This window comes from Drosophila santomea, chromosome X, assembly GCF_016746245.2.
Source record: "Drosophila santomea strain STO CAGO 1482 chromosome X, Prin_Dsan_1.1, whole genome shotgun sequence".
Taxonomy (NCBI): Eukaryota; Metazoa; Arthropoda; class Insecta; order Diptera; family Drosophilidae; genus Drosophila; species Drosophila santomea.
The window spans coordinates 15,128,778-15,140,137 of NC_053021.2; the positions used below are offsets into that span (position 1 = coordinate 15,128,778).

The window sequence follows — 11,360 nt, forward strand, 5'->3', positions numbered from 1 at the left end:
TCTTTTTTGTATAAAGATTTCAAATCCTATTTTCGTTTGACTCTATTCAATACCATAGCATACTTTGTGGCAACATTAGTGTGCAACGTCAATGGAAGTGTGTGATATTCCAAATGGTTATGCTGCTGGATGTATAAAAACTACATAGGTTTTCCTGGGATCGTGTAATGCTCCATCTTTCAAACTGTGTCTGCCGCCCTAGTTTTTCCAAACTTTCAGCTGACCGATAAACGCTACAATCGAACAGCTGATTGCCTGATTGGCAGGCATGCGCATTGCTAATGGTACTCCGTGCGCACTCCGCCGTAAATGGAGAAAGTGCTTTCCTTTCGCGTCACACAGCATTTGTCGCATCCAACGGCAAGTGCAGCGCATTTTCCCCCGGAAAAGCGAGAGGAATAAGAACACAAAAAAAAAAAAAAAAAACAGAAAGTAAAGTTCGGAATAACGGTTGAAAACATAGGGGAAAAACCACAAGTGGTGGCTGGATACCGTTACCAAGGACCATGGACCACTTCCATTGCAAGAAATGGTAATTTCCGATGAGTAATCGCAGTGGCAAGTGCTTGTGGGCTGTGGTTATCGCCTGACATGGATTTAATTTATAAAAAAAATAAGTACCGTTGCAATTGCCTGGTGCATTGTTCGCCTGTCGTGTGTGTTCGTGTGTGTATGTGAAAGTGGGAAAAGTTTTTCAAGGAAAACGGATACACACTGTTTGAACTTTTCGAAGGTGCACAATTGCAATGTGTGTGCGAAAGTTTTTGAGAAGTGCAAAAGTGACGTGACGCGAAAACGCCACATTGGAACTTTCCGCCATGTGTGAGTGCGAGCTTGCGTATGTATGCGTGTGTGTTAGCATACATATGGCGGCAACATAACATATGTACATATATATATATATATATACAATCCTTCACGGTTGCTGTATTGTTATTATCTTCGTTTGTATTGATTTTACTACCAATTTTTTAGGCGCTAATTGAGTTGTTGTTGCTGTTGTTACTACCAATGATGGCGTGCAAGGGCGAAGCAACAACCACAGCAAGAGGAATTGCCTGAAGCAGCGACATAAACGCACGCACACCAGCAGATAGACTTTTGGCCCACACAAACGCACACAACTACAGTCGCCGCACCGAGCAGTGAGGCCTAGAACGAGACGGGCAATATGGAGGACCTTTTCTTGCTCATTATCAAGGAATCAACGGGCACTAAACACAATGCGCTGCGGCAAACGGCGCAAATCGCTTACGGTGAGTTTTCTTCTTCTTGTTATTTTCTCTTTTTTTTTGCAATTTGTGTGAACTCCGTTTACAGTTGGTACGGTGAAAACGAGAAAGACAGAGAGAGGGAGAGATAGCGGGCGAACGAACGAGATTGTTGCCATTTCCTCACTTCCTTTCTCGCTTTCCCTTGCCCTTTGGCTACTTTTGTTGCCGCCAAATGTTTGTTGTTTACCGTTAGTTGCCACTTCCTTTGTGCAATGCCCTTCGCTTTTTCGGCGCGGCACTTAAGTTTCGGCAAAGACTTTCATTTTCATTACTTTACATTTATAAGGTTTTATATTGGAAATAAGTGAATTGTAAATTGAAAATGCTTATTTTTATATTTATTTTTTATAATTTATTTTATGCTTTGAAAGTCCGATTTTGTAGTACTTTTTTGTGTTTGCCTGCGTTGGCGTTGCAGAAAAGTAGGCAATGATTTGCGGTTGGTGGAGCTTATGGGTTCCCGCACCGCTTCCGCTCGCTTATCAGTACTGATTTTACTGGCTGTATTAGTTACATACATACATATGTATGTACATACTTGTGTGCCCACGGCAATGAACATTAATCGCAACGTTTTGCCAGCGACTCAGAATATAACTTCTTACGCGCTAAGAGAAGCAAAAGATATTACAGTGCGATTTTCAGTTGATAAAGAAAGTATTTGCGCAGATACATGTTACTAATACCCACTAACTAATGACCCAATTTTGTTGACCCTGCAGATAAGCTGTACCGCCAGCATGGTATCCACCGGGATCCGTCGCACGAGCTGCGCTCCGTTTGCTTTACCGCCCTGCAGATGGCGCTGGACACGAAGCGGCCCAAGTTTATCACGATGGGACTCAACGGCCTCCATGTAAGTGCACCGTCCGGAAACGGCGATTATCGGAAGGGGCAGTTAAATGGTAATGGGACTGTGGGCCAAACAATGGCCATAACAACCACTGACACACATTTTCCGGCCGGAACTTCCGGCGCACAAAACGGATTTATCATTCCATATGCACACACTGGTCAACGAACAACGAACAAAGGACATGGGCAAATGGCAATGGGATTTGGGACATGGGAGATGGCATGTGGCATATAGCATATGGCATATGTGGGCCATTGGGGCATTGGTGGGCAACGGGCGGAATAGGCTAATTGCTGGAAGTCCTCAAGGGTCGGATGTGACTTTTGTTTATGACTGGTTAACAACATGGTAATCAATAATTCCGGATTTGCTTGCCCATTTCGCTATTCCATTGCCATTCACATGTTCTAGATTCCTGCGATTTATCCTTGATTTTCCATTTCTCCGTTTATACTATCTATATTTACTACCGCCCCTTACTAATCCTGTTTTTCCTTTCTTTGCCATCCCAATAGCGGGTCATCAAGGACGAACGCTTCTACATCGGCCTTGAGCCGGAGGACGACTCCGTATGGCTGCCATCGCAGCTCCTGAGGGCCACCAACGGCATCCTGCCCACGACGAGCAGCGAGGACACGGTGGTCAACGTGCTCCGGCTCTTCCTGGCGATGGCCTGCTCACCAGCATGCACCCTGAACGGCCGCCTACTCATCGAGATCCTCTCCAGATGCGGCGAGTGCTGGGAGATGGGCTCGCGGGCCACCAAGGCCGCCTCATTGGCCGCCGCCTCCCAGTGCCTGCGTACGTTTTGTGCCTTCCTCATCGAGGAGGCCGAGGAGGTCAAGAAGACGGCACCCGCCGGCCTGATGACCCAAACGCAGGCCTCCGCCGTCTACAACGAGGTCATACCGGTGATGCAGTGGCTGTGCAGCCGGCTGGTGGAGCCCAACGTGAATGCCTCGCCGAACAAGAAGTGCGAAAACCACAGCTCGCTGTACCTCACCGAATGCATCCTCACGCTGAGCTCCGCTCTGCCCCGGAATGTACATGCCAATCCGCACTTCACCTCGTTCCTCTGGCAGAAGTTCTGCCCCACATTGGCGGCGGCACTGGGATCCCCAGGAAGGATCAACCTGGACAAGAAGTTTACCTACAAGTGAGTAAAAGCAAAATCGTACAGAATTCATATTAAACATTAAATCTCTATATTCTTTCAGGGATGCCCTACACATGATAGAGAACGAGGCTCGTGGCTTCTTCACGGGCCCAGGCTTGGATGGTCCGCAAGCTCGCTGCGTCTATTTGACCGCCATTCAGTTACTCCGGATTGCCGGAGCCCACGGATCACTGCGCCCCATGCTGGAGGCCCTCTTCCATCGAATGCTTCTGCTGCCAGCGCCCCAAAATCGCACAGAGCCACTTCGTTGCGTGAGGGAGATCTTCAAGAGCCCGGAGCGTCTCATCGACCTGGCGGTGATTCTATACGTCGACAAAAACACCGCCCAAGGATGCAGCGATGAAATGGCGTTATTCCGGCTGTAAGTTTACTGTGCAGGTCTTAAAATGCATAACGTATATTAAACTGTATTTTAGTTTGGTGGACGCCATGGAGGAGTGTGCCTATGGCGCCAGCGGCGTGGGTTCCGCCACAGAGGCGAGTCTACAGGCGAGCGTGGAGTGCATGGTTGCCCTGCTGGACAGCTTGCAAGTGCTCTGCAGCGGAGAGCTTACCGAGTCGATGATCAGCGACCAGATCGTCCAGGTGGTCAATGGGCGTCACGACCTGCTCAAGGATGCGGACTACTCCGGTCCACTCACCTATCAGAGTATGGCCCGCCTGCCAGCTCCGTATCGAGATGCCATAGTGGAGTTCCGGCAGACTGTCTTTGAGACCTCCTCGGGATCGGAGAGCGAGGGTGAGCCGCAGCACGAACAGGATGCGGCCTCCAATGGCTCCGGGGACACAGAGGGACCCGAAGACGACGATCCAAGCAGCTCCAGCGATGAAACGTCCCGCGTGGAGAACCGCTGGCCATATTCGCATCTGGAGGCGCCCGTAATGCCCATACGAACCGATAGCGACAATGATCGGCAGCACGCTCGGGATTTCGCCCGGGCGTTAAGGCAGGATCTGGTGCCGAAACTCCTGCGACTGCGCAGCTGCGTGGAGCTGGACGAAGCGATGCAGGAGTTTGCCTCCGCCGTTTGTCAGGAGAACAGCATGAACTTCTCGGACTTTGACTACAACCTGACGGCCATCAATGCGGACGGCATCTACCTGGCGATCTACTCATCGCTGCTGCTCAGCCTGCAGCTGATGCGGGCCGGCTACTACGAGCAGGTGGCCCAAGGCATGTCCCACAAGGATATCCTGGTGCCCATGTCGGAGCAGCAGTTTGTGACCTCAGTCCAGAACACTGGTGTCCTTGTCTATCTCTCCTCTCCGTGGCTGTGCGAGCTCTACCAATCGGTGACCGTTTGCAATGTCCTTGAGGCCATGCCCCGCCAGCAAGTGGAAGGCATTGGGCCGCGCTGCGCCCTCGTTGACATGCTGTGTGATGCCGGAGGACTGGGTGCTACCCAGATGCTGTCGGAGTGGCAGCGCCTGCAGACGGCCAATGTGAAGCACAAGGATGAGGAGCAGCTCCACGACAAGCGCCGGGAAGCGGCCAAGAAGCTGTGCCGCCGCCTGCTCACCTGCTGCTGGGACTCGATGGTAATCGTGCTGAGTTCCGGCTTGGGCGATCTGCAGACCAGTTCTGCCTCCAACAAATTGGTGGCCCTGTCTAAGCGAACACTGAGGGTGAAGGCCAAGGCGAATAAATCGAATGGAGAGGCCCTGTATGCCATGTGCTTGGATGGTCTACATTCGGTAAGAATTATATTCAAATCATATTTAGTTCAATACTTATCCAAGATGTCGCATATTTTTAGGCCGCCACGCTTAGCAACAGTTTGAATCTGCAGCATTTGGCCGGGAAGATACTCAACTTGCTGGCCTCAAACGTCTGCCAGACCTCCGGACCGCGAATCTCCGCCAGTCAGGCCATGTCCATGGACGTGGTGCTTACCGGTGGCCTGAATCTGGGCAGCTACAGTGCAGATTGTTGGCCAAGCATTTTCGCCGTTTGCCGGCATGTCAGCCAGCTGGAGCATGAAATCTTCAGCATGCAAAATCCGGCCATTTCCGCCTCACCGGGCAGCAGTCGCCGCGACTTGGAGACGGGCGAGAAGCTGAGCAACGGCAATGTCCAGGACAAGCTCAATCTGTCCTCGATCCCCATCGATGATGACGAGACCTGGTAAGTGCTAGTATGCCCCGTACATTTATATATTTACTGATTCATATTCCTTCTCAGTGTGGATGTGTACAGCTTTCTGCAGGCGCCGATGCAGAGCCCCAACACGAACATCACATCCATCCTAAAAGTCTACTCGGGAACGAATGAGACAGTGCTGCTGAGTCAGAGCGACACCTCCAAGGTGCTCTGCGCCCTGTCCCACCAGGCGGAAAATCTGTTTGGGGACGCCGCCGAACGTCTGAGTCTGCCCTCGCTGTGTCAGTTCCTTAAGCATTTGTGCCGCGCCTCCAGGGAGCAGCTATACAAGAGCCAGGTGGCGCGCAAGGGCAGCCGCATCTGGTGGCCCAGCAAGGGCTGGAAGAAGCTGGACTCGCTGCCCATGTCGTTGCTCCTCCACCGCATTGGCGATGTCACGCTCAAGGTGTTTCGCAGCTCACGACCACTGCTGCACGTGCTCAAAGTTTGGGCCATCACAGGACCGCATCTGATGGATGTGAGTACCCCCTCTTTGGGATTTTATATTATCAAATGACAAATTATTGATATATATCTAATTAATAGGCTGCCTGCCATCGGGACCGGATGATCTCGAAGCGAGCGATTGAGTATATCCACGACATCATCACAGCACTCCTGGTGGAGCAGTCGGAGCTGCCGTACTTCCACTTCAACGAGGCACTGCTGAAGCCCTTCGAGAATCTGCTGAGCATGGATACGGATGTGGATGTGCAGGATCAGATCGTGGCCTGTCTGTACGAGGTGGTGGAGGCGCACCGCACAGAGATCCGTTCCGGATGGCGACCACTGTTCGGTACCCTTCGGAATGCACGTAGCCGGATGCTGAACATGAGCAACATCATCGACATCTTTCGGGTGTTCCTCGACTCGGACAACACGCTGGTGTTCGCCAACGCGGGATTGGATTGCATCCTGTGCTTGCTGTCCTATCTGGAAATCTCTGGAGGAGGAAATAACAATGCCTGCTCCAGTGGCAGTGGAAGTGCAGCTGGAGGAACTGGATCGAGTGGTGGCCAGCAGGAGGAGGATAACACTTTCCGGCCGACGGACTTCCTTCACGAGACTCTTCGCTTCCTGGAGCGGTGCTCCAGCATCCTGGGCTTCATGCACAGTATGCCCAAGTGTCCCAATTTCCACTCCACATACAAGATCAAGGGGATCTCCTACACGCACATCATCGACGCGAATATACCCAGTTCGATGGAGAACTTTACCTATTTCGGAAACGATTATCTACAGACGCGCAACGAGCAGTACATGATCTCCTACAGGTCCCTGCACATCGATAAGGACACCATTGTCAAGATCGACGAGATGGACAAACCGTCGGGTGTGCTCAAAGTTTGGTTCCTGCTGCTCGACGGACTCACAAACTCGCTGATCGTCTGCCCCTACTCCCACCAGGCGCCCATCCTGCAGACGATCTTCAAGCTGTTCAAGAACCTGCTGGCCAGCCCGGGCATCGATTTCGGTTTCTACTGCATCAATCACCTGCTGGTGCCGATGATACAGGACTGGCTGCGGTACATCAACAAAACGGGCTCCTCTTGGCAGCTTGTGGAGAAGAACTTCAAACACTGCTGCTGCATGACCACCGACCTGGTAGTGGAGTTCATCGAGAAATCGGTGCCAGAGCAGCGGCGCCTAGGAGCGGGAACCAAAACACGTTTAGCGCAAATAGTTCATCCGGCGGACAATCTGCTGTACTCCAAGCTGAAATTCGTGACGGAAAGAATCGAAAGGGAGCAGCAGCAGCAGCAGTCGCCGTCTGTACAGGATCACGGATGTGGCTACACGCAGCAGTACGACAGCAGCTCCAGTTCCGCTAGCGAGGAGCAGCAGAAGAACGGCGCAGGTGTGGGAGGAGGTGGATCGAACCTTATAGAATCGCCCACCAAGATCTCGGGTTCAGCCACGCTGGCCTTGAAGCAATTGCTGCTGGTCCTAATCGAGTGTGCTGCTCAGTCGCAGGAGGCTATCGCTAGGATATCGGTGTCCTGCTTGAAGCACGTGATCCTCTCCACCGGCATGCTCTTCAATGAATCGCAGTGGATGATCGCCTGCTCCGCAATCCATCGCGCCTGCACCGTGACCATTGCTCCTCTGCGTCAGCTCTCGTTCGCCTTCCACGAGAAGTCGAATAGTTTCTACGGGGATTGCGCTAACGTGAAGGTGGCCGCACGACGGGATAGCAGTTTGGAGGAGCTGGCCAGGATATATGCGCTGGCGCAGCAGGTCTTCCTGTCCGACAATCAGCGGGAACCGGGTCAGAATCAGGCGCCCACGCCCAGTGCCTCGCAGTGCAAGTTGTCCGACGACCGGAGCTACTCGTTTCTCTTGTACCCGCTTAACAATGGCTTCAACTCGAATCTGGATAACTTTGTGATCCGGATTCCGTTCAAGAACCTAGTGGTTGGTCTGCTGGCTAACCAGATGTTGCTCCAGCTGGTGGCCAAGTTGCTCCTGTCGCGCTTGAAGTGTGTGCCCCAGGCGGTGTCCACCTGCATCTTCGACAACTATGCAGCTTCGGCGGCTTCACCCAGTCACGACTACGACCTGGACTTTCGCTCCAAGGAGATCCTGCTGCGCTGCGTCAAGCAGTACCTGATGTCCGCCCTGGAGTTTGATTCGCGACCCGGCCTCAAGTTCCTCATGCAAAAGGTGTCAAACATCGAGTACGCCGCGAATCTGTACAAGCAGATGACCTCCTCGTGGATGATCTACTACATAGCGCTGGTGGACTCGCATCTGAACGACATTGTTGTCTACAATCTGGGACCAGAGGATCTGAACTTCATTCTGGAGTCCTGCTCCCGCCTGAACACCACCACAGTGAAGAAGAAGGAGAACTTTGTGCGATATCTGTTTTGCCTGCAGGACGCCTGGAATCTGGTATGTGAGCTGTACTTGAGTAACTCTGCCCTTCACGAGATCGAAAGTGGGTCGGGCAAGCTGCGCCAGAAGCCACCGCAACTACTACACCATCCGCAGACCAAGCCCATGTGCATCTCGCTCAACGGAAATGGAGATGCCGAAATGACAGATACGGGCTCTGGTTCCGGATCCGGATCCGGCAGCAGCACCTCGCCCAGCAAGTGCGTCCAGCTGCAGGAGGAGGAGAATGTGACCATGACCACGTTGATCAGCGAGTTTCAGCCCAAATGCCGCAGCAATCCGTTCGACACCAATCGACAGGCCAAGTCCTCGGAGGCGGAGTCCATTTCGCCAGAAATCGAACAGCAGCGGGCCAGCAGCATCCTCAAAGACTCCAACTACAAGAGGGCTGCCCTCGCCCAACTGGTGGTGGCCTCCATGGAGCTACTGCGCTCGCTGCCCGGCGAGGCCGAGGAGAACCTCAAGCTCCTAATGACACCGACTATTCGCGAGGCCTTCCGTCTAGTCCAGCTGCAGGGAAACGAGCTGAAGGTCAACCAGTTTTAGGCCATGCTTGTTGAGTTTTATTTTGATCTGTAGGCGCAGCCCCTGCCCCTACCAATGGATCCTTCCACCTCCTTCCAGAAGTCCTCCGAAAGTAATCCCGCTCCCGCTCCCGAATGGCTAATTTACAGCTACGTCTGCATCTCATGCTCTCTCTATCTCTCTCTGTCTGTCTCACTCTCTATATCTGTCTCTCTCCGTCGGTGGAGGGTTGATGCTTCAGTGCGGCCAACTATATATCACAAGTGTATATCAATGGGTATTGCCCTAGAAAGTGAAAGTGTAGTCCGTGTTGTTCATGTTACCAAAACCTATATATTTGCGGTGTGTAAATGGATATACTTCAGTGAACTTTATAGAATATCTGTACCTCATGACCTAAGATTGATTCAATCAAAAGCAGTGCTATCAGTATCAGTATTATCTTCTAACTCGATGTTACGTAAAGTATTCAAATATTGTATTATTCATTGACTAATGAAGCAGGTATTACAGTTCTTAAAATTATCGAGATACGTTTAATACGTAAAACCGATTCTTGTTTTCTTCGTACATCCTATACGATGTATGAATAATTGTCATGCCTTGCTAGCAACGTTGGTCACACTATTCGCAGACTCTCCATTTATCCCTCTCGCCCGCGGTTCCCAGCACAGCAGGCAAACCATTTCAAAGTAAAAGCTCAACATGCCAGCACAACAAAGCAAATCTATCGAAAGTACAACAGTGTCGATGCATTGCAAGGATATCAGATATGTAGGATATCGTCTTGTGATTAGAGGATGAAGATGACGATGAAGCGTAGACAACGTAGTCCTGTACATTACATTTAGTCAAGACTTTCTCACACTTAGCCCCTGCACGCCCCCACCACCCCTTGCTCCACCTTTTCCCTCTTAGCCCCCAACAACGCCCCACTTTCCCAGCACTTTTCGACTTCTAATATTGTAAAGATGTATCAGCGAGCACCTGCCCCGCCCTAAAATCAGTAAATTATATATACATATATATTAAATTATATTAAATATATAAATATATTTATTAAGAGTGTAACCTATGTAAACTTATAGCGAATGTTAACTAACACAAAATCAGTGCCGCCCATTAATCCACGATTACCACCATTAACGATTAGATCACAAACGCGTACACATAGAGCCTATACTAAAAGAAAAGCAAAACAAAACATATGTGTGTCCAAGTAGTCCCGCGCTGCCTTTAAACAAATACTTGCATACTTTTGTACCAGTGTGCGTACCTAAGAGAAAAAAATATGGAAAAATATCGGAAGTATTGTAACCGAACAAATTCTAGCCACCTTGCTGCACTATCAAATCAAAGCTTACTAGCCTATATTTTCACGCCCTCACACACATGCCACATGCATACATACATATGTAATATCAGGGATCGGAGCAGATCAGCAGATCAGGAATCGGGCAGTACATATATACATATATATACATACATATACATACATATTTAGAACTCCGGATTCTCCTGCCTCTGTCCGCGTCCAGCTAATAATGATACCGATACCGATACCGATACCTATATATACAGACAGCTACGTACAGTTATATGCCTATATAAAAAGATCTAAAGAGTTATATATTGATATACATAAATGTACTTATATGTATTATAGTTGCCACTTGGATATAAATGTTGTAAATGTCTAACAAAGGAAACATTTTTATATGTGAAAACTATTAGCAACAGCGCTACAAATCTATACATATACTATTATTATAAATCTATACAAATATACATTTATTTTCGCTTCGTCGTATACAGTATACAGTATGTATATATACATGTGTGTATATATATACTATATGCATATATATATATATATATATAATATAGAGAACCATGTACTTGTGTTATTTACTTGCCCATCTCGACTCTCTCAATCTATATCTTTCTATTGACTTGTAAGTGTAAGTGCGAAGAGTGCAGTTGCAGAGGCGCGCAAAAAGTGTAGAAGAAATGAAGAAAATATCGCGATCGCGCTAGGCTATAACTAAAACGCTCCAAGAGTGCATTTGTAACATGAATGAATGAGAATAAACGACTCCACAACGCTTTCGCAACTTTACTAAGCAAATCTCAATGGCAGGTGTGTGTGTTTTATTGCGGAGTTTCAGTTGTAGTGCTTGGAAATTTTGTTGGTCACACTGCAGCTTTTGGGGAATAACAGTACACGCAGCGTTGCCAGATCAGCGTTAAGTGGTGATCATAAACAATACCGATTATAAAACTCTGTTTCTCTTCTGTTTCTCAGTTCTAAACATTGTTAAAAGAATTGAATTTGTTTTATATAATAATGAACATTTATTTTTGGTTTGAAGTCGCCGAAAAGCTTACCCAATGGTGAAGTTTAAAGTGCAGGTTCGAACATCTGGTAGCTTCTGCGCAAAAGCGAACGCAGTGTGGAAAACTGGTTTGGCAACAGCTTTTTTTCTTTTT

General features: G+C 49.3%; 1 protein-coding gene across 2 annotated transcripts; it reads left to right on the top strand.

The window, feature by feature from the left end:
- The first annotated feature begins 299 nt into the window (after positions 1-299).
- Positions 300-11,004, top strand: LOC120455418 (brefeldin A-inhibited guanine nucleotide-exchange protein 3). Of its 2 annotated transcripts, none has more exons than XM_039641566.2 (9): positions 300-532; positions 976-1,256; positions 1,997-2,130; positions 2,646-3,286; positions 3,348-3,668; positions 3,724-5,002; positions 5,065-5,432; positions 5,490-5,925; positions 5,994-11,004. In XM_039641566.2, the coding sequence occupies exons 2-9, from the start codon at positions 1,172-1,174 to the stop codon at positions 8,889-8,891; spliced, it is 6,162 nt and encodes a 2,053-aa protein (XP_039497500.1). In that variant the 5' UTR covers positions 300-532; positions 976-1,171; the 3' UTR covers positions 8,892-11,004. The 2 variants fall into 2 exon arrangements, with proteins under 2 accessions (XP_039497500.1, XP_039497501.1); XM_039641567.2 differs by lacking the exon at positions 300-532 and adding an exon at positions 707-822.
- The last annotated feature ends 356 nt before the right edge of the window (positions 11,005-11,360 follow it).

Excerpts from the sequence above, each read along its gene's own strand:
- LOC120455418 (XM_039641566.2), top strand. The coding sequence starts at position 1,172 with ATGGAGGACCTTTTCTTGCTCATTATCAAGGAATCAACGGGCACTAAA. Across the intron at positions 3,287-3,347 it reads GACAAGAAGTTTACCTACAA|GGATGCCCTACACATGATAG; the intron begins GTGAGTAAAAGC and ends ATATTCTTTCAG. Across the intron at positions 5,926-5,993 it reads CAGGACCGCATCTGATGGAT|GCTGCCTGCCATCGGGACCG; the intron begins GTGAGTACCCCC and ends TCTAATTAATAG.